This window comes from Lemur catta, chromosome 23 (assembly GCF_020740605.2).
Source record: "Lemur catta isolate mLemCat1 chromosome 23, mLemCat1.pri, whole genome shotgun sequence".
NCBI classification, from domain to species: domain Eukaryota; kingdom Metazoa; phylum Chordata; class Mammalia; order Primates; family Lemuridae; genus Lemur; species Lemur catta.
This window is the reverse complement of record NC_059150.1, coordinates 20,364,732-20,390,327: the sequence shown is the minus strand read 5'-3', so window position 1 is coordinate 20,390,327 and position 25,596 is coordinate 20,364,732. Positions and strand designations below refer to the sequence as shown.

Here is a 25,596-nt window from a genome sequence, read left to right as displayed (position 1 = left end):
AGGTTTTGTTTTTATTTCCTCTTTTTCTGTTTTACCATAAAGGAATTAGATCACTGGACAAATTCACTCAAATAGTTCCATGAAGTGAGTTAATTGCATCATATGATTCAAGTCCATGGCCACTGTTGAGACTGTCTACAGTAGGAACAGGGCACCCAAATCCATCAAACATTTTAACTGATTTTTCTTTTTGGTGGAGGGAAGGAGCAGGGTGAACAATTTGTTGCTCTAAATATAGCAGATTGTTGTACGGCTGCATCCTGTTTGGAAATGATCTCATCTAATAACTGTTGTTGGTTAGCAGTTTTCTACCACACCGAGCAGGAATATTATGATATGGCATTGTTGTTAGAGAGCCCTCAAAGTTAAAGCCGCTTCTTGCTGCCCATAATGTAGGGTTTGTGAGTGAGATATAATTGTCAAGAGTCTTGAACTTGAACTCAAAGTAATCCACAAAGGCGCTTGTTACAAGTTATCTAATTTCTTATTTTTGTACATTACTTTGATCCTGGGGTTGTTCTATGAGATGAACTGTGCTATGTGTCTAATGATGACTTAGAGGAAAAGTCAGCTTTCTTCCTTCTTTATTGATTTAGAACAGATCCCCTTTGTAGTGATGGTGTTTGAACACAGACAAGCGTGGGGCGGCATGCTCTCCTTCATCGCCTCCGTCCTCTGCCCCACCTCAGATAGACAACATACCTGTTCAACCATGAGCATCTGGAGCTGCTCCATCCAATATGGCAGCCACTGGCCCGGGTGGCCACTGATCATGTAAAATATGCTGAGTCCAAACTGAAATGTGCTGTAACTGTAAAAGGCACACCAGATTTTGAAGACTTAGCATTAAAAAAAGAATGTAAAATATCTCATTAATAATTTTTATATTGATTACATATTTCAAATACTTGAGATTAAATAAAATATATTAAAATATTATTGTACCTGTTTTTGTTTGATGTGGCTACTATAAAATTTAAAATTGCTTATGTGGCTTTCATTATAATTCCATTGGATAGCACAGGTCTAGAGTCTCCCATTTCCCCTTCATTTTCCTGGGAGTGGGCCTTTGAAACCAAGTATTGATTACTTTCTGCAGCCTAGAGAATGGCATGTATTTGTGTGTGTGGTCTATGTATCTTGTCATAGACCATGAAATGGCAGACTTGAATATTTTCACTATTTTATTAGGTTAATTAATGAGATAACCCATGTGGTGAAACCGGCAGAAATCACCATGAAATGAACTGTTACTCAGGGAAGTGAAAGGAGAAATGAGGAGAGCATAGAGACACTAGAAAAACTCTGTCCAATAGCAATGTGATGAAAGTCACATGTCATTTCATATTTTCTAGTAGCTACATTGATGACTTTCTGCAGCTCAGAGAAAGATGAGTATCTGAGAGAGAGAGAAAGAGAGAGAAAGTTTAGTGGGAAGAAAAGGATAAGGTAGCCTTGAAACTGGAACTTTATGTCCCCAAGTTGGAATACTATTATGGAAAGCACCATTCAAATGTTAATAACAGTAAGTGTGCTTTAAGTTCATCATAGAATTATACTATTTCATAGCTTAAAAAGCAGACACGACAGTCAGCCTCTCATTTGAAATGAGAAACAGGCCCAGGGAAGCAAAGTAGCTCACCTGGAGTCCCACAGCAGAAGTGGCAGGAGTAGAAGTAGCTCCAGTTTTAATTCTTACTAGACACTGTGCTATGGCCTATGGATACTGTGATAAATATGACATGACAATCCCTGTCCTCAAGGACATTATAGTGTAGCAGGACACAAGTTTATCCTGTGGTGTCACGGATGACATCCCCCCTTTGGACGCGTCTACACTTGTGCTATCCCCAAAGTGCCCCAGGATGTAAGGATTTTCCCTCCACTCGCGAAAAGCAAACTTTTATTCTTATTTGATGAACTGATAAAATGAGTTATTTATTCACATGACCTTGGGAAATGACGTAAACTTCTTTGATTTCAGGTTTTTTCGTTTTATACCAGGAATGCTTACCTCTGGCTTAGTTGTCTCATGAGATTGCTGTGAGAATCAAATGAGATGTTATAAACTGTTAAATCCTCTGACAAGTTCAAGGTAGATGCTATTATATTTATATCAGTCATTGGTAATGATGAGTAAAATATCCCCAGAGAGCATCATCAGACAGCGCTGTGCTCTGTGGGTTTGTCAGGCTATGATGAAGTGATGCCAATTAATGCCATCGACCCCAGCAATTTGTTTTCTAGTGTAAACCTGGCCAAGTCATTTCACCGTCTGCCTTTACTTACAGGAAGTTTGCTCTTGTGGATGTTGGTAAGAGTCAGGTGTCATGATTTCACAAAATGAAGGTTATCCATTGAATTGGTCAAGAAGAATTTCCCTAATATTTTTGCGTGCTGCAGTGACAAATTATACCAAGACCCCTTTGTTAGCAGCCATTTCTGGGAATAAGAGAAAGAATCATCAAAAACGAAGGACAAGTCTACAACTAGAGGAGCATCTTCCCTATTCACTTGAAAACTCAAGCTTGCTTTAAACTGTGTCCAGGTTGTGTGGTGAGTTTCTGCCTGTGGAGAACAAGCCACACAGCTCCCCACAATGTCACCGAGAGGCACATGACCCAGTTTCTGTGGTCTGAGCTGAAACGTTACCCCAGTGTGTGCATTGCCGCAACTGCCTGTGAAACATTATGTGTTGGACACTTTTTAAATTCGCATTTTAAAGAGGAAATTAGATCATTTTCATTTGTTTTGCTTAGGTTTTGCTGTGTAATTTGTTTTCTCCTGAGGTCATTTCAGCAGCATTTCCACAAATAGTTACCAGGGGATTGGGAGACAGTTCTGCACTCACTGTCCTAGAATACAAATCTACCCATATACAGCCATGTATATTTGCCCTGGGCAGATAGGAAATAATTGTGTAATTGTTCTCCTGGCCTGACTCTGTCCAGGTAGCTAAGGCACCTGGGGTGATAGATTAACTCTTTTGAACCCGTGGAAATCATGTTCAATGACTCACATCTTCAGGGCACAGAGTATTTTGATGGTATTGAGAAAGAAAGAAATTCTCTTCTCCCTTATTGGGGGTCTGATGACACCATCCTTGCTTTTTGGAATAGATTGGAACATGGGTCATTTTTATTTTTTTAAGGCTTTGAAAAAAACTTCAGGTGGAGGTAACTGAGATGATTCATGCTAGAGAAAGGAAGGCTCTCACACACAAGACATCACCCACACATCCACTGAGTACTAAAAAAGGGAAAATGAGATCCACCAGGGTGACGTGAGGATTTACGTCTACACAATGATGACTGCTCCTGAAAGGAGCGGAGGATCTCCCGTGGAACGCCTAGACTTCCAGGTGTTCGGAATGGTGTCTTTATGAGCCTGCCCGAAGTGTTATCTCCTTATCCACAGATTTTTTTTATAAAGCTTCATTGTAGTACTATATTTAAACATCACTTTGATTAAGTACAAGGGTTCATGTGTGTTAAGTGGGTGATTGATTGAATAATATATATTTTCCTTTTGAAGTATTGCATGAAGTTGTTCTGCTAAGTTGGCAGAGGGTGTCCCCATTCTTAACCTATTAGTGAGGGACAAAGCTATCAAACCCTCAGCATTCAAAAGTCACGGTCTTCTACTATATCTTTTTCTTCTGTGTAATTTTTTTTTTCTCAAATGTAATTCGTAAACCACCTGCAACAAAATCACCTGAAGAGCTTGTTTAAGTGCAGATTCCTGAATCCAATTCCAGCCCTGCTAAATGCAGAATCTTTGGGGCAAGATCAAGAACGGAATTTTTAATAAGCACCACGGGGGATTCTGATGTTCGAGAGCCACTCCCCTGAAGCTGGGTAGAGCAGTGGTCCTCCGAGTTCCTGGGCCTGCAGCATTAGCATCACCCGGGAGCTTGTTAGACATGCAAATTCGTCCTGGTACTCAGGGAAGTCTGACAAGCACTGGGGAGAGTACAACAGTTGCTTTCAGTAGCTCTTTACAACAGTGGGCAGGAACTCACTCATTAAGACAACGTAACACATTGCAACACTTGGGTTTCGGTTGTAAACATATGAGATTTCAGATTGGAAGGAACTTTATAGGAGATTTAAGCTAGCATTCCTTCTAGTGTGTTAATCCCTTCCTTTTCCCTCTCTCCCTCCCTCCTTTTTTCCTTCTTCAAATATTTGATAAGTTCATGTACTATTGGGGGATGCCATGGTGAATACGAACAGTAGCCCCCTGTCCTTTTGGAGCTTAGAGTCTAGGGGAAGATGCGTCTCCCATGATCACACTGATAACTGTAAAATTACAATTGTCGTAAGTGCTGTGCTGGGGACACGTGGTGCCACGAGAGCATATAATAGAGGGATTTGAGCAAGTCTGTACACCTTCTAGAAGGTAACTCACCCTGATGGAGCACTTCCTCTCTAGGGGAACTTTGGACATCCTGTTGGCATCTATTTAACTCTAAGATAAGCCTAAATGTTAGAAATTTGTTCCTTATGGTTTATAAAAATCTGCCACACTCTAGTCTGCACAATCCTGGCTGTAGCGTTGGAATCCACACAGAACAAATCAAGTCCTTTTTATATTACAGATCTTCACATGGATAAAACCCCTTTTTTCTTTCCAAGGCTTTGAGATTCATCATTCACTTGATCTTCAGAAGTACTCCACTTTTTTCCTTTATTTTAAAAATGTTTGTAAAATATTCTGGTGCTCAGCATGAGCTACAGGTTTGGAATGGTAAGCTCAGAGTTGCATATCTCAGAATCCGTATATGACCATCCTTGGCCTCGTTATACTCCACATTTCTGAGGCCCCTAATTTACCTGCTTTGTTAAGTGAAACCCCAGGGTTTTGGGTTTTTTTTTTTTTTTGGTACCTTTATTCATTCAATCTATTTATTTACCAATCTTTTTGCATGCCTATTATGTATCAGGCTCATATCAAATACTTTTGTGGTTGTGTTTTTGGACTTATGTGCTAGATTAATTTATCCATATTATGCTTCATTTTGGTTGCTGACTCTGTCATCCACTAGACTGTTAGGAACTTGAGGTTAAAAGTCATATTTTTTTTTTCAGCTTTGTATCCTCAGGGCCTAACTCAGTGCTTGGCCTATGGTAGGGAAATAAAATTTAATAACTATAATATATATATATATATATATATATATGCCTACATGCACACACATTCTTTTCCAAGTAATTGAAAATATTTTGAGGGTGGTGCCCTGGAGATTTCTTCTATGATGTTAATAACCACAGTCCTTTAACCAGCACCTGTCATTTAGATTATTTAACTATTTATGTTTATTTGCATTATCAGCCAATCTAAACTTCTTCAATGTGCCAATCAAAATCATGCAAGACATGATTTAATAATTGCCTTGCTAAAATCTGCATACAGGATGTCTATAACAGCCTTCTAATCTACCAATCTAGTATGTCTATCTAAAGGAAATGAGGTTAGTCTGTCTTCACTGGTTCTACTAATCACCACTTCCTTTCTTCTGTTGACGGTCTTTTAATATTTATTGACAAGTCAAGAATTCATGAGCTTCACTGCTTTTAGCTGGAGAGGCATGCAGTATTTTTCTGTGTGGTTAAAAATTTTTCTCAAAACAATGTCTTTATTAGAAACACCTTTCTTCCATTTGTTTGAGTAGTTTTCTATCCTCTGAGTGAGTTCTTGTATCTGTATTTTCACCTAGGGCAACGCCACTGTAACTTGTCCTTGGGTTTCTCCATCGCATCTGCAGTACACATTTTCATTTTTGGGAGGCATATTTCTCCTGTCTCCCTGGTAGGTCTTTGTTCACTAACGCAATATGATTTGGTCAGTAGATTAATATCTTAGTCTAAGAGTTTACAAAATATATAGTTCAGGGGCCCTGGTAGTTTGCCAGTTTCTTCTAAATACCTGGGGCTAGTTCCTGTAAGAGTTATCATTTATAATATAGAATAAATATTTGCTTAGGTTGGTCATGTAGAAATATGTTTTTAAATAAAAATTAAAACTCTATTACCGGCCAAGCGCGGTGGCTCACACCTGTAATCCTAGCACTCTGGGAGGCCGAGGTGGGCGGATTGTTTGAGCTCAGGAGTTCAAAACCAGCCTGAGCAAGAGCGAGACCCCGTCTCTACTAAAAAAAGAAAGAAATTAGCTGGACAACTAAAAATATATAGAAAAAATTAGCCGGGCATGGTGGCGCATGCCTGTAGTCCCAGCTACTCAGGAGGCTGAGGCAGAAGGATCGCTTGAGCCCAGGAGTTTGAGGTTGCTGTGAGCTAGGCTGACGCCATGGCACTCTAGCCAGGATGACAGAGTCTGCCTCAAAAAAAAAAAACAAAAAAAAAAACCAACTCTATTACCACCTCATTTAAATGGATACCATTCACTGTTAGTTCCAGTGAGGGGGTTTTCTTTTGCTTTATTTTTAGTCATGTCATGTCATGTTCTGTCTGGCCTTCAATCTGTTCACTTGTACATGAGGGGTTTGGACTAGATGATCCCTAATCTATGATCAAACTCTGGGATTACATGATTCTAATGAGGAGGAAAGTCCCTTTTAAAATAACTTTCAAATTAAACCACCACCACACACACACACATACACACACACACACACACACACACACACACACACGCGTGCAGGAGTGCCTGTAAAACTGGTGAAATCTGAATAAGAAGGTTGGACTGCATCAATGTCGATTTCATGTTTGTGATATTATACTATAGTGTTGCAGAATGTTCCTTTTGGGGGAAACCAGGTGAAGGGCATATGGGATCTCTCTATATTTTTTTCTTACAACAGTATGTGACTCTAAAATTATTTCAAAATAAAAAGTTTTTTTTTTTAATTTTAAATTTTTCTATTTTTAGTAAAGATGGGGTCTCGCTCTTGCTCAGGCTGGTCTCAAACTCCTGAGCTCAAACGATCCTCCCGCCTCGGCCTCCCAGAGTGCTAGGATTACAGGTGTGAGCCACTGCACCCAGCCCAAAACAAAAAGTTTTAAAACATTAAACCATGAAGTTTTATAACAGGACTTTGGAGGTGTGAGCCTTGCTGGACCACACACTAGCTTAAAGAAGCTATTTAACCTACCTGAAATTTAGTTTTCTTGTCCTCTGTAAGGTGGGGATATTAATTCCTACCCGATGTTGGAAAGATTGTAAGGCACAGTGTGTGTAAACATCTCACAGGTTCATACTCCACGGCAGGGACTCAGCAAATGTTGGCTACGTCCTCTGTCCCCCTTCTCCCTTGTTCTACAAGAAACAAGGGCAAGCAGGCTCCCTGCAGCTCTCCTGGGAAAGGTGCCTTCGGACTGAAGCTGCAGACAGCTTAGAAGTCACATCAGCACCATGAGCCCCATAGCAGCGCAGTGAGTAATGCTGTTACATAACTTTCACAAATCCCCAAGCAGATCAGCTAACAAGGCTTGGCGCGGTTTACGGATAAAATAAAACAACAAGGCAGCCTCCAAACTCAGCTTGAGTCGGGGAGTCCCGAGACAGCAGCCAGAGTCGAAACCCAGAGTGACTCCACCGGCCTCGGTGCTCCGGTGTTTCAGTGGACTCTGATTTGTTATAAATCTGTGTAAGTGGAAAAAAACCAAAAGTGATTTCTTTCTGGCTTGCCCTCTGAATAACTGTCCCCGAGAGGCCTAGAGAATTTTTCCTTCCCTTGCAAAATCCTTAATTATGTCTCCCAAATATGAGTTTTCCATGCAGCTGCACGGATGAGGAAATCGGGAGAGACTAGGGAGAACAGTATTTTCCTAGACATTTCTTGGTCCTGAGGATGCGATTGTTGAATGAATGGCCAAGATGTGTCTCCCACATGTCTCCTAAAATGCTTCGGGTTTCCCGGGGCTCTTTCCTTGCCCCTGACCTGGTGGGTGTTTTAATCAGGGATTTGGCTAGAAACGCAGAAGGCGAGCTTACCAGATTTCCAAATGATTCTGAGGTGAAAGGGAGTTGGAGACAGAATTACAATTTTAAAATGATTTGGGCAGGCTTTGGGACGCTGGGCCGATCCCAGTACGTTGTAATTTAATAGGCATCATGTTAAACCATGTCCTTCAAAGTCAAAAGCAGAAGTACAGGTTAGAAGAGGCTTAGATTGGCAAGAGTTTTATATGAAAAAGGTACAGGGATTTTATTTGATTACAAGGAAGACATGAGTCAACAGTATGACAATGTGGTTATATTAAAAAACAGGGTAGAGCTGTAGTCCCCAGACTGGTACTGGTCCGTGGCCTGTTAGAAAGTGGGCCGCACAGCAGGAGGTGAGCAGCAGGGTGGAGAAGCTTCATCTGTATTTACAGCCGCTCCCCGTGGCTGGCATCACCGCCTGCGCCCCGCCTCCTGGGAGATCAGTCACTGTCCCCAGCACCCCCAGATGGGACTGTCCAGTTGCAGGAAAACAAGCTCAGGGCTCCCACTGATTCTGCATTATGGTGAGCTGTATAATTATGTCATTATATATTACAATGTAATAATAATAGAAATAAAGTGCACAGTAAACATAATCACCCCAAACCACCCCTGTGTGACCCCCTGGTTCTTGGAAAAATTGTCTTCCACGGAACTGCTCCCTGGTGTCGAAAGACTGAGGACTGCTGGGTTAGAGATCAGAAAAAGAAAAGTGTCTTTCTGCTTTATGTGATTTACACTAGTCAGACAGTACGCAGTGTATTGTATTCAGCTGTAGGGGCCAAGTTTAAGAAAGATACTGATAAATTAGAATGGATCACTGAGGGAAGAAGGAAGGGAAAGGGAGGGCCGAATTACAAAGAACCAAAAGATAAGTTGTTGAAAGAACGGTTGCAGGAAAATAAGGGTATTCAGGTGATTGCTGTTTTTTAGAGCTACCATATGGAAAAGGAGTAAACTTGTCTATTTTGCTCTGAAAGGGAGAAATGAGATTAATGAGAGAGAGAGAGTTCATGGAAATACATTTTGGCTCAATAGAAGGAAAATTTAGAGCAGCTCAGTGATGGAAAGAACTGTTTCATTAAATTGTGAGCTTCCTGTCACTGGAAATATTCAAGCTGGGGCCGCACAAATGTCTCTCTGGGATTCTGAGGGATCCCAGCGTTGACGAGAGCTTTGGTTGGTGACCTCTGAGATCACTTCCAAGTCTCATAGTCTGTGATTTAAGTGAGCGTGAGTGCCAAGGCCGCTCAGGGCTCGCCAGAGCCAAACTCTCAGCTCTTGGCTCTGATACTGACCAGCTGTGTGACCTTCAGCTACGAGATTAACCATTTCTTGCTGCAGTTTCCTCATCTGTGAAATGCAGGAGCTGAATTCACTAATGTCAAGTCGCTTCCCAGCCCTTCGGTCTCCTTGTAATTACGACATGCCACAGAGTTTGGGCTGACATCTGCCTCTTTTAAAAGTCTGCTTGCAAGAAGGCTTAAAAACCAAAAACCATTGTTGATTCTGGGGGTCACCGAACTAAACTCAACTTGCATGTTGGCAGGAGAGCCGGGGATTGCGAACCTGGAGTTTGTTCCCGTGAGATCTGTGGCAGGAAGTTGATCAAGTATCTGATAATCTGGGTTCTCTCAAACACCTGTACCCTCTGGCTGAGCTCAGCAACGCCTTTGCACACAACTTAGTAGAAATGAAGGTCATATTACCATTGCAGTATAATTCTATCTTTCACAAAGCAAACTTTTGTCCTTTATTTGCTTAATGTTCTGGCAATTGCTTTTGAGCTTCGCTTACAATCGTAAGAACAAATATCCATAAAGCAACTTACTGTGTGGGGATTCTGTTCTAAAAACATTGTATAAACTAATTTATTTAATCAGTTTATAAGTTGAAAAGCTAATGATGAATCAGTAGATTAGATCATTTTTCCCCTATGGAAAGGGAGTAGTTAAAATCTAGTGTAAGTTTTTCTTAATGGTAAAGAGTCCAGAATTCAGATCCATGCTCTCATTCTCTGAGGTTTCATTGTTCGAAGACTATAATTTCTTGGTGGTTGATTTGATTGCTAATACTTTTCTTCTCTGCCTATATTAAGGTACCTCACTTTCACTACTGGTACTCTCTAGCTCTCCTTCTATTCCTTCTTTGACTTCTCACTGATGCTCACATCATTGTCTCCAAGTTCCGTTTCTTCAGTTATTTTTTTCCAAAGATCTTTGAAAATGCAGCCATCTGTGGGAGTGTCATCATTTGCTTTGATAGAGATACAGAAGTTAAACAGACAGGATTTCAAACACTTTCTCCTGAGGTCAGCAGGGGAAGAAATAAATAAATGTATGTTTCTTGTAAGGACATGAAGGATTTAAAACTTCATTCCCTGGCTCGAGGGTCTGGCCATATTTACTCTATCCAAATACAGTACCATATTTTCTTCCATCTCTTTGTTTTCTTAGGATGGAAATGAAAACAGCTGTTAAAAATAAGAGCACATGAGTCAATCTTGAATCCCAATGTAGTGATTACAGTTTCCATCTCAGTTGGTAAGGTCGTCCCAGTGTACTGAGCCCCGTATCACCATCTCCTTGTGGGGAGGACACTACTGATGGTGTTGTCAATTTTATAGCAAGATCTTAATTTTTGTTTTCCAAACCTCTAAGATTAAACACTGAATCAGTTGCAAAGCCAAAAAAAAAAAAAAAACAAGGAAAAAATACTTCCATTTAAAAACTGGATTCTTGGAATGTGCCCTTTTTCTCATATGGATTTTAACCAACTCCCTATGTTGATATTAGAAATGTCAGTTATTGTTCTACATTTTTCAAAGTGGAGTTTCTGGGCTTCATCATGTCCTCATTGTGAAGAATTGTGCTTGAACTCTTGCAGAAGCTATGCCTTGAATTGTATTTTCTCTTTTCCAAGTTCCTAAGGCTTACGAACTAGTAAGTCAGTCTCAAGAGTCATCCACAATCTGTTAATTGATTGTTGTCTTTCAGCGCAGATTGATCCTTGTTTAGTTCTGTCGAGTCCCACATCAACCATTTTGTCCTTGATTGAGTAATTCCACTGTGTAAAGCTGTGATGGTCCCGCCTTCTCCCTGCGCCCTGCTCCCGAGAATCAGCCGTCAGCAACTGACCGATCTAACATTGCCCTGTAAATGCAGATTACTTGGGGAGCTCCATGCCCCATGGAGGCAGAGGCAGGGAACTTGGACCTTCACTCACTTCACCTTTCCCACTTTATTTCCCCTTGATTTCTTTATTACTTGATTAGATTATTTCTAAAGTTCAGTTCTGCACTAAGATTTCTATAATTCTGTTGTCATTATTTCCCCCAAGAGCTAATTTATGTGTTAGAAATGAAGACACTGTATGCATTGTGTGATTTATGGAATTCTGAGATGGCCATTCAGCCCCAGCTCCCTCCACCATTAGATATTCATTCCTTATGGCAGGATATTACCTCTCAGACTTTTTTTTACTATTATTTTTATTTCAGAGTATTGCGATGGTACAAACGCTTTGATTACATAAATTGCCTTTGCACTGCCCCAGTCAGAGCTACAAGCGTGCCCATCCCCCAGACAGTGTGCACTGCACCCCTTAGGTGTGAGTTCACCTATCCCCTCCGCCCCCCTCCCCACCTTCCCAACACCCATGAATGTTACTTTCCTATGTGTGCATAAGTTTTGATAAATTAGTATGAATTTAATGGTGAGTACATGTAGTGTTTGTTTTTCCATTCTTGTGATACTTCATTTAGAAGAATGGGCTCCAGCTCTAACCAGGATAATACAAGAGGTATTAGTTCACCATTTTTTATGGCTGAGTAGAACTCCGTGGTATACATACACCACATTTTATTAATCCACTCATGGATTGATGGGCACTTGGGTTGTTTCTACATCTTTGCAATTGTGAATTGTGCTGCTATAAACATTCGAGTGCAGATGTCTTTATTTTATAGAGTGTCTTTTTTTCCTTTGGGTAGATACCCAGTAGTAGTATGGCTGGATCAAATGGTAGTTCTGCTTTTAGTTCTTTTTACCTCTCAAATATGACACCTTTTAAAATCCAGTATGTTCGGAAGGGCAAACCCATAAGACTAGTATGGGAAGCAGTGTAGTGTGTCGTGGTTAGCAGCAGGCTCTGAAGTCAGACCTCCTGAATTCACATCCTGGCTCTGCCACTCGCCAGCTATGTGACCTTAGGCAATTCATTCATCTTTCTGCGCTTCCTCTTCTCATCTGCAAAGTGAGGATGACGATAATACACTCCTCAGGGGGTTTTGTGAGGTTTCAATGAAATATGTGAAGGGCTGAGATGAACAGTCTTCTGCTAAAAGTGTTAGCAATTATTGGTTTTCATTTGCATAAATTTGCACATTATATCGATGTCCTTTTGACAGAAAGCTGATATTAAGTCACAAAGAAATTAGAGTTTTGTTTGGGAAACTGGGAGGGGATACTTTGAACACAAGAGGTGCTGTTAAGGGATGGCCTACATGAGTGAGGTGCTAGAGTCGGTAGCAGAAAGTCACCAGGGGCCTGGGGGTGGATCGGAAAGCATTTATAAGACAAAGAAAGGAGAAGGACCTGCTGCTAGTCCTGGCCAGTAAGTGGCAGAATTAATCAGCTAGGACAGTGAACAAGTAATATGATGATGTACACCTGGCCATGAACTTTGAATTCAGTACTTGCTTAACTTCTTCTATGTCTCATAATTCCATGCCTTCAACATTGCCTTCAACATTGCACTTGAAGCACCATGGAAAAATGTAAAAAGAAATGTTTTACTTTGCTAAATCCCCCTTCCTCTTTCCTTCAGATTACATGAAGCAGACGACATTTGAAGCCCAAGCCTTCTTGGAAGCCGTGCAATTCTTCCGACAGGAGAAGGGTCACTACGGCGCGTGGGAAATGGTCACAGGGGATGAAATCCAGGTAACACATGGCTCAGAATTTTGGATCCTGTCTCTGTCCGAGTGGTAGGAAGTCAGGGTCATTTTAATAAAGGATCAAGTAAAAAAAGTTACAAGAATAGAAGATGTGGTTCCTAAGGCCATCCCTCTCATCGTCTAGAAGCATTGCTCAGCAAACTAATATTAGGCACCCACTACAAGGACAACCAAACCAGGCACTAAATAGGGCAGCCAAAAACACTGCAACGGCAGTGGAAAGAGCAGCTTCTACCATTTTTTATAAAAAGAATTATTCTTTCAAATAATCTTATGCTTCCAGACTAAAAACAAATGCGAATAGTGAGGTATAGCGCAAAGCGTGTGGCAGGGCTTTAGGGTCGGCAGACTTGAACTTAAATCTTGCCAAGTTATTTAATCTCCATTAGTCTCAGATTACCCCTCTGAAAAAATAGGAATAATAATATTTACCTTGCAGGGTTGTGAAAATTAAATGAGATGCAACTGGACAAGCATTTGGCACACAGCTGTCTTTATCTACTGAATGATATGTAAATGGAGTAATGAATAGAAACAAATTTTAAAAGTGTCAAGACAGTTTTCTATGTTTTATTTAACTTTTCGTTTTCTGTCCTCTGTGGTACATTATAATTTCCCACTATCCTGATTAAATGCCGGTCATGGCCTAAGCGCCTCAGTGGGCTTGGTCCCAGGCACAGTGCTACAAATCTCCAAAGGAGACTGTGTTTTATCATGTGACCCTGGCCTCCATGGGGACACCAATCACAAGACTGATTCAGCCGAGAAGAGGAGGCTGGGTATGGGCCTTATTTAATTAGAGGCACACAGTGTCCAAGAATGCTATTCTTTTTTTTTTTTTTTCTGCCACGTCTCTAGGGTACCTCTTTTGGGGGCTGGGGAAATTTGTTCGGGAAAAATATTTGGAAGATGCAAGATGGTGCCTTGTCTCTGGTCATTAAACATCTGAAGCCAAAAGCATTTTCTCATGACGATGGAGCTGTTCTTTACTGTTTTACGTATGAAAACATACGTTTACCATCATCATCTTGTCCTTCTGTTGGTAGATTCTAAACTAATCTCTTCCCAACCTGAAACTTATTCCAGAACTTTAACCAATTCTTGGTTTCTGATATTTTGGGGAAGCACATTCATTTATAAATCTCAACAGACTAAAGACTTACTGTGCTTATGCCAAAAAGAAAAACAAAACCATAAGAAGAGGAGGCTAAAGCATTTGACACTGATTGGCCTGCCACGTAAACCAAAATATTTCATACATAGACCAGTATTCAAATGCTTTTTTCTGATACTTTGGAATGTTCAAATCCTAGCTCTGTTTGTTTTCCCAGTCTTACGAGGTGGGGAGAGCAGTTACTATTATTTCCATTTGGTAAATGAGAAAACTGAGAGTGCCATAAGACAGTTAGGTGACTTGCCCAGTTTTATTCATTCAACACTATTTATTGAGTGCTTGCTGTATGCCAGGCGCTTTGCTGGGGGCTAGTGATCCAAAGATGGACCAGACAGAATGGTCCCTGCCCCGTGCAGGAGGCTGACGGTTTCAGGGTCACATGCTAAGTGGATAAATGGCAAAGGAAATGGTGGCTTCTGTCTCCCGCCCAGCAAAGATCAGCACCAGCCATGGGACGATGCTAAGTGACACATTTATTTAGCTCCTTGAGTTCAGCCGTGCCACTTGCTACATTATTTTCTTTCGCTTGAAATCTTACATCAGATCCCATTCCTTCATGAGAGCATTGAAAACAGGTACTTACTAAACCCTTTCTGGGAGTTGAGTATTGAGTTTGTTGTGTTTTGTGTACGTTGTGATTTTTGCTGTAGGCCACATGTGCTGAGTGCTCTAAGGTATAAGAGAACTCAGCGACTCCTCCCTTGCCATTGTGGTGAGGCAAGACACACAGAAAGCACCAGAAGATAAGGCAGCGTACGTGTGTGAGGGTATGCGGGTCCGGACATACATCCATGTCATAAAGCATTAGTGCAAAGCGGTCAGAGTACGGCCCTAATCCTGCAGTATAAAATATCATTAAGTGGGAAAACAAAACAAAAAACAGAAAAGAGATCAGCAAAGCTAGAGTTATCAAGTGACCCCAAGAGAAGTTTTGCTCCCCCAGGAATTTGAGTATCTTTGATGAAATCACAGAGTCACAAAATGTGAGTGCTGGATTATTTGTCCAACACCCTCCAGGTGAGAGAAAGAACATTCAGAGAAGTTGGCTGAAGTCACAGAGCTGGCCTGTGACAGAAATGCATTTTGAACTAGCTTGGAGAAGCTGGTAAAAGGAAATGGCTTCCAAGAACTTTCTGGTATGGGGCCAGGTAAAGATTAAGGTTTACCATAAGTTCTAAGACTTGGAGCTTAACAGTAAAGCAGTATCTACTCTAAGACTTAGAAAAAAGAGGTCAGGAGCCCAGAAAAGCTACTAAGTAATTAAAGAAAATGGCTTGGCATAACTGAGTTTGAGAAAATGACATCTTTTGTTTAAAGCACTAGGGTTTATTTGCACTTTTTCTTCCTGTCTGCTACAAACTTAATCATAACACTGTCCTAGACGCCTCTACCCTAGGAGCCTGTATTTGGAAGGTTTTCTCCCTTGTTCTAGTACTATCTGCATAGTAATGACTCACACAGCAAGTGTGGCGGGCCTCATGGCAGCGGTTGTTTTAGGCAAGTGTCCAGGCAAAGCAAATTTCTCAGAATAACTTGCCTGACAGACTGCTAAGGTGAAAATATTTGTACACCAGCAAAAACATCAACATATTTTCTACTTGTCAATATAAACGTGTCAAATGAGATCATGAGGGAAGGTGCTTTGCAAAATGTAAAGTAGCTACAGTGATTTGGTATATTTGTTATTTGTCTTTAAATTAGCCAGGTGGGCGAGAGGACAGCTCGTAATTCCCACACAGCAGAGCGCTTTCAAGACAAGAAACCATCCACACGTTCTAGGCCTCATCCCTGCGTCCCAGAGCTGTCTGTCATCCAACGGTGTTGAGTGTGACCCCCTTTAAATGGAGTCTTTCCCACACAGCCACTCGGTGACACGAGGGCAGGGCGCCAGCAGCCTGGCCAGACGCTGGGGCCACCTCAGGAAGGGGACAGGCTCCCTTGCGCCTCCCTCTCAGCCTCCACGTCTGAAAGGAAGCCCTGTGGTGCGGCCTTCAGGGGACAGCCTGGGTTTGTTAGTCTTGATCAACCTAGTGACACGTTGGGCTTCTCCTATGTGTGATAGAAATTAGAAATCTCCACATCCTGGTGGTTAAATTTATACAACACCTCCTCTTTTTTTTTTTATTTTAAACAAAGTGATATTTTTAGGTCCCTTATGGTAGAACTCAGTGGATCCCGTTCTGAGGGGAGGAGGTGAGGAAACTCCTTGAATATTATGATTTATCTGTCAGGTGAGCAACTTTGCCTAGAAGAGCCCATGAGCTTAGGACGCTGCTTGTGGAGAGCTGACCAAGGTAGGGGGTCCCAGAGTGGGCTCCGGGCCCGTGAGGGACCTCACAAAGTCAGGGTGGGGTGAGGTGGGGCTGAAGGTTAGGGGGCGAGGGTGACAGTGTTGGGACGAGACGCAGCTGGGTTTCAGCACCCAGAGGCCCTGCCTGCCCCGTGCCTAAGCCTGAGCCTTCGCCCCACCCGACCCTGGCAACCCATTCCCGGCCCCTTCTTTTTTCCCCAGACGTGGTTCCTTTTCGATTCCCGAAGTTGTAAAACAGAACCAAATTTCTTGGAACACTGTGTGGGAAAGACTAGAAGAAAACTGTAAGCCCACCCAAATGGAATGTTCTTTTTCTTTGGCCTCTGTAGACAACATTTTCATCTTTTCAAACCCATTTCACGCTTATGCTCAAATTCAAGCCAAACTTTGCAAAAGGATAAATTAGGACAATTATTGTGATTCTTGAGTTAAATATTTTTCCATCCATCGATTTGGAGCTCTGGCATCAGTCTCCTTCCTCCCTGGCTCGCTCTCTGCACGCCACACTTTGGGCAGATGTGTTCCAAACAAGAGCTTATCCCATTGAGCAGGATGGGCTCTGTGGATTATTAATTACCTGCTGAATCCAACTGTTAGGCCTGCTCACTTCCATGGAGTTTTGCGCGTGTCACGTTCCTCTTACATAGCTCAGAAACTGGTGACTCATCCCTGGACTTCCCCCAGAGAATGGTGGAGACAGGCGAAAACATCCCCACCAGTGAATTACCGGGGCTGGTGGAAATGCCATCCCCATTATGACCTGTGCCACACCAGACAGGTGACAGGAGCCCCACTTGCTGCACTGACCTGAGCAGCCTTCTCTCCCGGGGACCCACAGGCACAGCGGGACCGGACGGCGCGTCCCCCTCCACGCTGGGAGGGTCCTGTTTGGTGCAGCTGAGGCTTCACACCCTGCTGTAGCAGAGCCCTGGCGAAAGGCAAGATGTAGTGAGCTCATGCGTGTTTCCACTAGCATGAGGCTGACCAATGACCTCAGAGAAAATCTTCCTTAATTCCCAAAGCGTAATTTGAATTTTTATGAGAACTGAGAAGGAGGAGGTCAATTATTTTGAACAAATATTATTTCAAACTCATTGAACAGATGTCTTGAGCGATGCTCGACTTTTCTGCCTGCTTCCATTCCTAAAATTACGCTTGCCCTTTTGTAAATCCTAGCCTGAACCTACTATCGAAGGCTGAGCTGTGGGACCCAAAAGACTCATGTTCTTTTTAAATGAACGTGAACAGCAAAGCTTTTGCAGCTCAGGGCCAAGGGTACAGATGGAAGGGCCAGTGCCACACGAGCATTGGAACAAGTGGATGTACAGAATGCTGCTAAGATTCATGGGAAACATTTTAATTGATCCAAGCAAAATCTGGGGAGAGATTTGGGAACAAATTTTTAAAAAGCACCTGAAAATTTCAGACACCCCTCATATTCTGCTCAGCCCACACATGTCCAGTTGTTCCGAAGTATTTGTTACTCCCTTCTTTTTATTTTTCTTCTTTCAAACTGTATTTAGGGCCAGGCACGGTGGCTCATGCCTGTAATCCTAGCACTCTGGGAGGCCGAGGCGGGGGGATCATTTGAGCTCAGGAGTTCAAGACCAGCCTGAGCAAGAGTGAGACCCTGTCTCTACTAAAAAAATAGAAAGAAATTATCTGGACATCTAAAAATATATAGAAAAAATTAGCCGGGCATGTGGCGCATGCCTATAGTCCCAGCTACTCGGGAGGCTGAGGCAAGAGGATTGTACGAGCCCAAGAGTTTGAGGTTGCTGTGAGCTAGGCTGATGCCACGGCACTCTAATCCAGGCAACAGAGTGAGACTGTGTCTCAAAAAAAAAAACTGTATTTAGCTTTATTAAAGATGCTTTTTATAAACAGTCATGGTATTTTAGGCAGGACATGGACAGTTGTCAACAGTATGAAACAAACTTTCCAACTCCCTTCTTCAATGGACTTCCCGGGTCGGAAAGCCACAGAAAACCCAATGAAGTCTTCATTTGATCCCCCCTTAATTACGGTGAGGGCTGACATTTCGCATGTAGCCTGTTGTTGGACAGCTTTTCGTGAGCTGACCCTGACTTTCACGAAGTGAAATGAAAATGGCAGAATTATCAATCTGAAGACCCACAACCTAAAACCAGGGCTGCTGCTCTTCTGAGGGCTGCCATCTTTACGGCGTGACTGGAAGGTCCAGGTTGCCTGCCACACTGCTAACCAGTTTTGGAGGGTCAGGTCCTAACAGGTGTCCTGGTTTAAAGGAATTAAGTTTATGCTGCAGGAGGAGAAGGAGATGAGGGCATAAAAACAAATCTCAGGTTTTCCACACCGCGAGGCGTTTGTGCCCAGGTGGCTGTGCACGTCAACGTCAGGGAATCCTTGGAACCAAGAGGAAGTTTCTCAAAACTAGAAGGGAAAGGTGTTTCCCCCACATCAGTCCAGCTTCAGGCACATTCTGGCAGTGACATATGCCCCTTCCTCAAAAAACAGCAATGAAATGTTCTGTGTGCTAACAACATAGCTTTAAAAAATTGTAGAACAAAATTCTGCATTTTTATAAAACTCAATTAAAAATAGTATTTCACACTGTACGGTCACCAGAAGCACAGAGTTAGCAAAAATGCACCCACTTCACTTGGCGTCTGCAGCACCTTCAGCTTTCTGTGCCGGGCAGTGTGGGGTTGTTCTCACCCCTCCTCCACACTGCTCCTCCCTTCTTTCTCCAAACATTAAAAAGGATGGAAGGGGGTTCAGGGGACAGTAGGGACAAAGAGCACGAAGACTCTTAGATCATGAGGGGACTTGAGGAGGATGACAGTCCCAGAGGATACAGACTAGGACTCGAGCCCCCAGAACCAAGCCTGACACTCCATTCACAGTTTGCTACTGAAAATTCCCATTATCCTAAATGCACTAGATTCTTCTAGTTGGAATAGGAGGAGGTTAAATTTGAGGGATTTGGTCTTTACATTGGGCAAACAGCAAGGGGAGAATGTCAGCAGACATTACTGCTCCTCGTGGGTGTTTAAGAATGTCTGCCCTCTAACATTTGTCTCAGTTGAGATTTCTTTGGCCTCAGAACTGGGTTAAAGGATTAACCTGCAGAGTTCATGCAGCCCAGGACGGGGACGTCTTGAGTGGCCTGACATTCGGGTCTGTCTGTCACTGACCCACCGACTCTGGGGCTGTCTTCCACGCTGCAGGTGCTGAGCAACCTGGTGATGGAGGAGCTCCTGCCAACCCTGCAGACAGACCTGCTGCCGAAAATGAAGGGGAGGAAGAACGACAGAAAGAGGACCTGGCTCTGTGTAAGCGACGACTGTGCCCTACAACCGGGCCACTCAAAATGAACGTCCCCTTCCCTTTTCTTTTAGGGCCTTCGTTGTTGTTTTGAATGATTCCTTCCCTGGGGGGAGGAATACCTACCTCGGGCCGGCTTGGTCTCACTTCCCTGATGACTAATGCAAACAGACTCAAACTTTGAAAGAAAAATTAGGACGTGTGTGCCGTTTTGTTTATGTCATGACAGTCTGTGACGAGGGCCCCTCCCTCTGCTTGACCCCATCAGTGCTTGTGTTTGACAGAGCCCCGATTTATGTGCTGTCGTTCCTGCCGCAGCTCCTGGAGGAGGCCTACAACCTGGTCCAGCAGCAAGTTTCGGAAGGATTAAGTGCCCTGAAGGAGGAATGCCGGGCTCTGACAAAGGGCCTGGAGGGGACCATCCGCTCAGACATGGATCAGATTGTGAACTCAAAGAACTTCTTAATTGGAAAGATCAAAGGTCAGTAGAGATAATCCGTGCTCCTGCTAATCGAATCAGCTGTGCATTTAGGGATCCGCCACATGGCGGGAACACATGGTTTCGGGGGAGAATTAAGCTGAGGAAATTGAGAGGCGGTGACCACGGCTGTGATGGGAGCAGCCAGGAGTATGTCAGGGGCCTGGACCTTGTCGTGGAAGCTTCGTGGACACACAAGGCAGAGGAAACTTTGCCTGTGGATTCTGACACTGCCCGCATCCCCCTCGTGCCTTGTCGCACTCCTCACGCTGAACTCGAATGGCTTCTGCCTCACCTCCTCTCTGCCGTAACCTCTCCTCTCTGCCGTGTGTTGCTCTGGTTTACTCTCGTATACCCTGAGCCTAGTACCGTGCCTGGCACATACACACTGTCAGTGAATGCTTGAATCAATGGATAAATGGATTTTCCTTTGATAGGAAAGCCTAACATTTTGGCTTAGAGTCACTAAATCTGGATTTCTGGACCCAACTCCAACATTAGCCAGTTATGTGTACTTGGGGAGGTCACTCGACTTCCATTTGCCTCAGTTTTCTCTGCAATCAGGGGGCCCACAAGAGTGGGACTGGCAAACTGCAGCCCCTGGGCCAAACCTGGCCCGCCACCTGTTTTTGTATATGGTGTTTTATTGCAACTCAGGCTTGCTCATTCATTTATGTATCGCCTGTGGCTGCTTTTGTGCTACGGCAGCAGAATTGAGTAGTTGGAACCGAGACCTTATAGATTGCAAAGTCGCAAATATATACCATCTGACCCTGGACAGAAAAAGCAGTTTGTCTGTTCCCGGACAACAGGCCTTAGATGGCTCTCAGGAATCCTATAGGATAATATTCTATGGTTCTCAATTCTGTCTGGGGCCCCCACAACTCACCAAACACACCACACCTAATGTCACTCAGAGGAAGAACATGCAGGCTCATCTGTGGTTGTTTATCAACAGTCTTCTTAGATGGTCAGATTATTCACTCACTTGCTTACACACTCACTCATTTGATCATTAAAAAGTATTTACCAAGTGCTTCCTTCCCAAGCAAGGCAGTGGAGCTTTTGGAGGGATCAAGGAGTTCCTGTACTCATGAGGCGTAGCATCTCAGAGGGGATTGTCTGCTTGGTGCATTATCCTCTGCAATTCAGATAATTCGTACTACAGCCCAGCTTGCTTCGGGGCTCCTAGAACAGGTCCTGCTAAGAGGAGAGGGGAGGGGAGGGGAGGGGAGGTGAGGCACAGCTACAGCAAGGGTGGTATGTCTGTGCACATGATGCTTTCCAAAGCCAGATCAAACTAACTTCAGAGTGTTTTGTTTGCTACAATCCTTTCTCATTCCTCCATTAGCACAGCTGATCTGGAGTTGACTATAGAAACACTCTGTACAACTTAAAACTGCCAATACCCACCTCCTGTGCCAAAATTTCTGTTATCTGGGGCTAATCCAGGCCTAACCCCGACCATTCTCATGGCCTGAATGAAACTGTTCTCCCTTCTCTAAATCTCTGTGGCTCCGGTATATCCATATATGGGGGGAAAAGATTGCACCCTGGACGATTATTATTTATTTTCCAAAAGAAGCTTTGAAAGGAAGTAATGATCAGATCGTTTGAAAATGAAATATCAGGAGCACATTTTACCCAGGCTCTGGTTCTCCACCTTTAAAACAAAAAAGTGTACTCCAAGCTGTGTTGATAAAGGGCTCTGGATTTCAAAAATACTTGGGGAGTATTAAATGGTCATCTCTACATTTCCTCCCGTATGACTCTTTGAAGTAAAGTGCCTGAGCTCTAGTTCTGCTCTACAGTTATTTATTCATTCAATGAGCATTTATTCTGCTTTTGCTGAGTACAAGGGCTGGGAGGATTCGAAGAAGACAACATGATTTTACGACTAGAAGAGGATCTGGAGCATGTCACAGATGCTGAGACAGAAGGAAAAGCATGACAAACGCCCTAAGAGAGGCAGGAGCAAAGAGCACAGTGGTTCCCAGTCTGGACACGGACCCCACTTTGACCTCAAAAAACTGCATGGGGTCCTCATAATGAAAGTGCTGCTTTAGTGTTGGGAATTGGAAACAGTGGCAATGCCAGCAGGTACAGTGAGAGCTAACAGAGTCCTTCTGCAGTGCCACTTCCAGAGTTCTAAGCGCTTTGAATATGGTAAACTCATTTATTCCTCACCGTAAGCCCAAGAAGTGATTGCTGTTACAATGTCCATTTTACAGATAAGGGACCGGAGGCAGAGATTCAGTGACTTCCCCAAGATGCCAAAGCCCGTGTGTGGCAGAGTCGGGCTCCCGACCCAGCCCCTCTGGCCCCAGCCTTTCAGGCGTCCTCGCTCTGTGCAAGTGCTTCCAACAGCTGCCTTCCCGTCAGTGAGGTTCATGAACCCAGGGCTCGCAACACCATATTCATCACAATAGCATCTCTGCACGCTTGAAAAATAGCAGAGCATCTAAGAATGGGATGTGAAATTTATTCAGCCCGTAAGGAAACACCTGCAGACCACAGCTCAGGAAGCTGCGGGGTGGTTCCGGGGCATTAGGCTGTCCTGAGTGGGTGAAATTTGCGCCAGGGCTTGACGAGAGGAGAAGGATGTTTACGAGCAGAGGTGGAGGAAGGAAGACACAGGTAAAAGAAACACAGAATAAAGGCGCTGGAGCGTGTAGTGGTAAACAGGCTGGGAGGGAGGGCAGACAGAGGAACGTTCCCGCCCACAGCCCTCCGCTGCCTACCGCGGCCCCACCCAGCAGGTGCAATTGCCCACTGCTGCCCAGTCTTTGTATCACCCATGTTCAGCATTGTTCTGAAATTTCAGTTAGATGCTTCTCGAATAATTCCTCTCTCAGAGTCAATGAACCAGTCATTAATTTATCCTCCCGGCAAACAATTTTGCATTTTGGTATTAAGCAAGCCGTTTGTAGAAGAGTCATAGATTGTTTCACATTTGAATCATACAATGGAAAAAGTTTTTCTCCTACTAATTCTATGACCTGTTATAATGTTTTACAACCCAAATTATTTATGACTTATTTGTAATGTTAATAGTATTAGTCATTTCAGAGTCTCAGACTAAGAGGCCACAATCTGATCCTTTATAACTTCGTAAAATATTTCTGCCAATTGAAATAAGACTGTGGCCGTTCATTGCACTGCAAGCATGTCATTTGCCGATAAGAACTTAAGAAACACACTTGTAGTCCTACTTTTGCAAATTAGGATGTGGCCTTGGTCAAGTCATCTAACATCTCAAGGCTCCTTTTTTTTCCCACTTGTAAAATGAAGGGCTTGGCTGCCAGCTCAAGGTCGTACTTCCCTTTCCAGTTCTGTGACACTGACAAGGCTGTGTGACCTGCTAGATCCACAAGCCTTCCAGGCCCCGGAGCGAGCTCAGGCCTCTCCCAGCCCGGGCTTCCCCCAGCACAGCACTGCTGCCAAACCGGGCTGACGATGACAATGACCTCTGCACCGAAAACAATGCAGATTCTCGTGTCCCACCCAGACTTACGGGGTCAGCATCTTTACTGTGCTCTTCCTGTCCTATATCAAAGGGCAGTATTTGCCTCTGGGGCGTGGAATTATGGTGACAGTTTTTCACCCCTTTTTATGATTTTCTGTACTCTCTACATTTTTGTCACTAAGCATGTCATCCTTACCAGAAAAAAAATATTGTTTTTGTTTTGTTTTGTTTTAATTGGGAATAGGGATGGGAGCTGGTTGGCAAACAGAGTGGAATTTGGTTCCATTTGCCCAAGAAAAGAATGTACTTGAGTTTGTAAAAAGGCTCTTGGTGGGGAGAGGGAGATGGAATTATATTGACTGATAGACTCTTAGAGAAAGAAATTAAAACTTAAGAAGCTATGTTTTTAGAAGACAAACTGCACATATTTAATGATGGTGATTGACAGCAGATGGGTGGGTCACCAGCCTTTTCTTCTTTGTGTCAGGCATCGCATGTCCAGAGGGACCCGGCAGAACATGCATTTGATCCCAGGGCAAAGGAGAGCTCGGGCAGAGGGGAGATTCTGTTTGCTTCAATTCTCAGAGCGTCCCGTGGTTTTCCTTTCTGGTGAACGCGGGCACAGGGCTCACTGTGCTAGTCTGTCTTGCCCGTTTAAGCTCGCCTTGGCTGTGAAATGGCTCCATGGGGCACCATCCAGTCCTGGCCTGACTCCAGAGCTTCTGAATCCAATTTTGTCCTAAGTCCCAGTTGTTTGGCTATTTCCTACCTCAGCGATGGTGGCCCAGCCAGCAGAGAAGAGCTGTGTGGAGAATGTGCAGCCGTTTCTGGCGTCCATCCTGGAGGAGCTCATGGGCCCAGTGAGCTCCGGATTCAGGGAAGTACGCGCACTCTTTGAAAAAGAAGTGGATGAGCTCAGCCAGAGCTTCCAGACCACCAACGACAGCGTCCAGCTAAAGGAGGTAGGACACACAGCCGGGAGGGCCTGGGCTGCTTTTTCCGTGGGGCTTCATCTGCCCTTTTTCCCTTCCTCCCTCCCTTCCCTCCATTCATCCAGCCTTTCTTCCATCCGTCCAGCTGCCCCACTTTTACCCATCCATTTGTCCATCCATCCACCTGATTTTCTTTATTGATGGTTTTCAAATTACAAAAATAATAATATGTTTGTACAAGTGAAACAATATACTCAAATATATATATATGAAGGCAAAATTAATCACCACCAGTGGTACCCACTAATCCTAGCCCACCCCCAACTCCTAGGCCACCTCCAATCCTAACCCCATGAATTAGCTAATATAAATGGCTTGGTATGTATTTTCCTATACTTTTTCTTTCCTCATGAAATATATAAGCATATATCCTCATTTAGAGAACTTTGTTTAGTTTGTCTGTTTTCAAAAATATAGAGTTATGACATAGACCGATGTGTCTCGAAGTGAGGTCCCTGGACCAGCAACATCATCACCACCCGGGTATTAAAAATGCAAATTCTCAGGCCCCACCACAGATCTGCCGAATCAGAAACTCGGGGGGTTGGGGCCCAGAAGTCTGTTTTAACAAAACCTCCAGAGGATTTGGTGCACCATAAAGTTTGAGAATCACTGACAAAGACATAACAAGGCAGCTTGGTTTTACACTTGACATATGATGAACATCCCTACAAGTGGATAGAGAAAACCACATACCTCTGCTTCTTCTCCTTTCTTATTTCTTTATGTATTTATACACATATGAAATTGCACATAAACAGGACTATTTCATAACAGCTTTGAGGTTTCTCATTGCAGCCTGTTTTTTCTTAACTTGCCTTTACTCGCCCTCCTTCCCTGAAGCCACCCACCTCCCCTCAAGTAATCAGTGTTAACAACTTAGCATACACCATTCCATACCTTTCCCCGTGCTTATATAGCATATAAAACACACACACTTACTGGCTATTTTTTTAGATTGTTTG

General features: G+C 43.4%; 1 protein-coding gene across 2 annotated transcripts in view; it reads left to right on the top strand.

Annotated features, from left to right (window-relative positions):
* NIBAN1 (niban apoptosis regulator 1) overlaps nt 1–25,596 on the top strand; it is a 132,539-nt gene that overhangs the window by 91,570 nt on the left and 15,373 nt on the right. For both annotated transcript variants that reach the window (XM_045536401.1, XM_045536402.1), the window contains 4 exons: nt 12,775–12,890; nt 19,599–19,703; nt 20,014–20,176; nt 24,414–24,601. In XM_045536401.1, the coding sequence (XP_045392357.1) occupies nt 12,775–12,890; nt 19,599–19,703; nt 20,014–20,176; nt 24,414–24,601 (572 nt within the window). The remainder of the gene's footprint in view (nt 1–12,774; nt 12,891–19,598; nt 19,704–20,013; nt 20,177–24,413; nt 24,602–25,596) is intronic.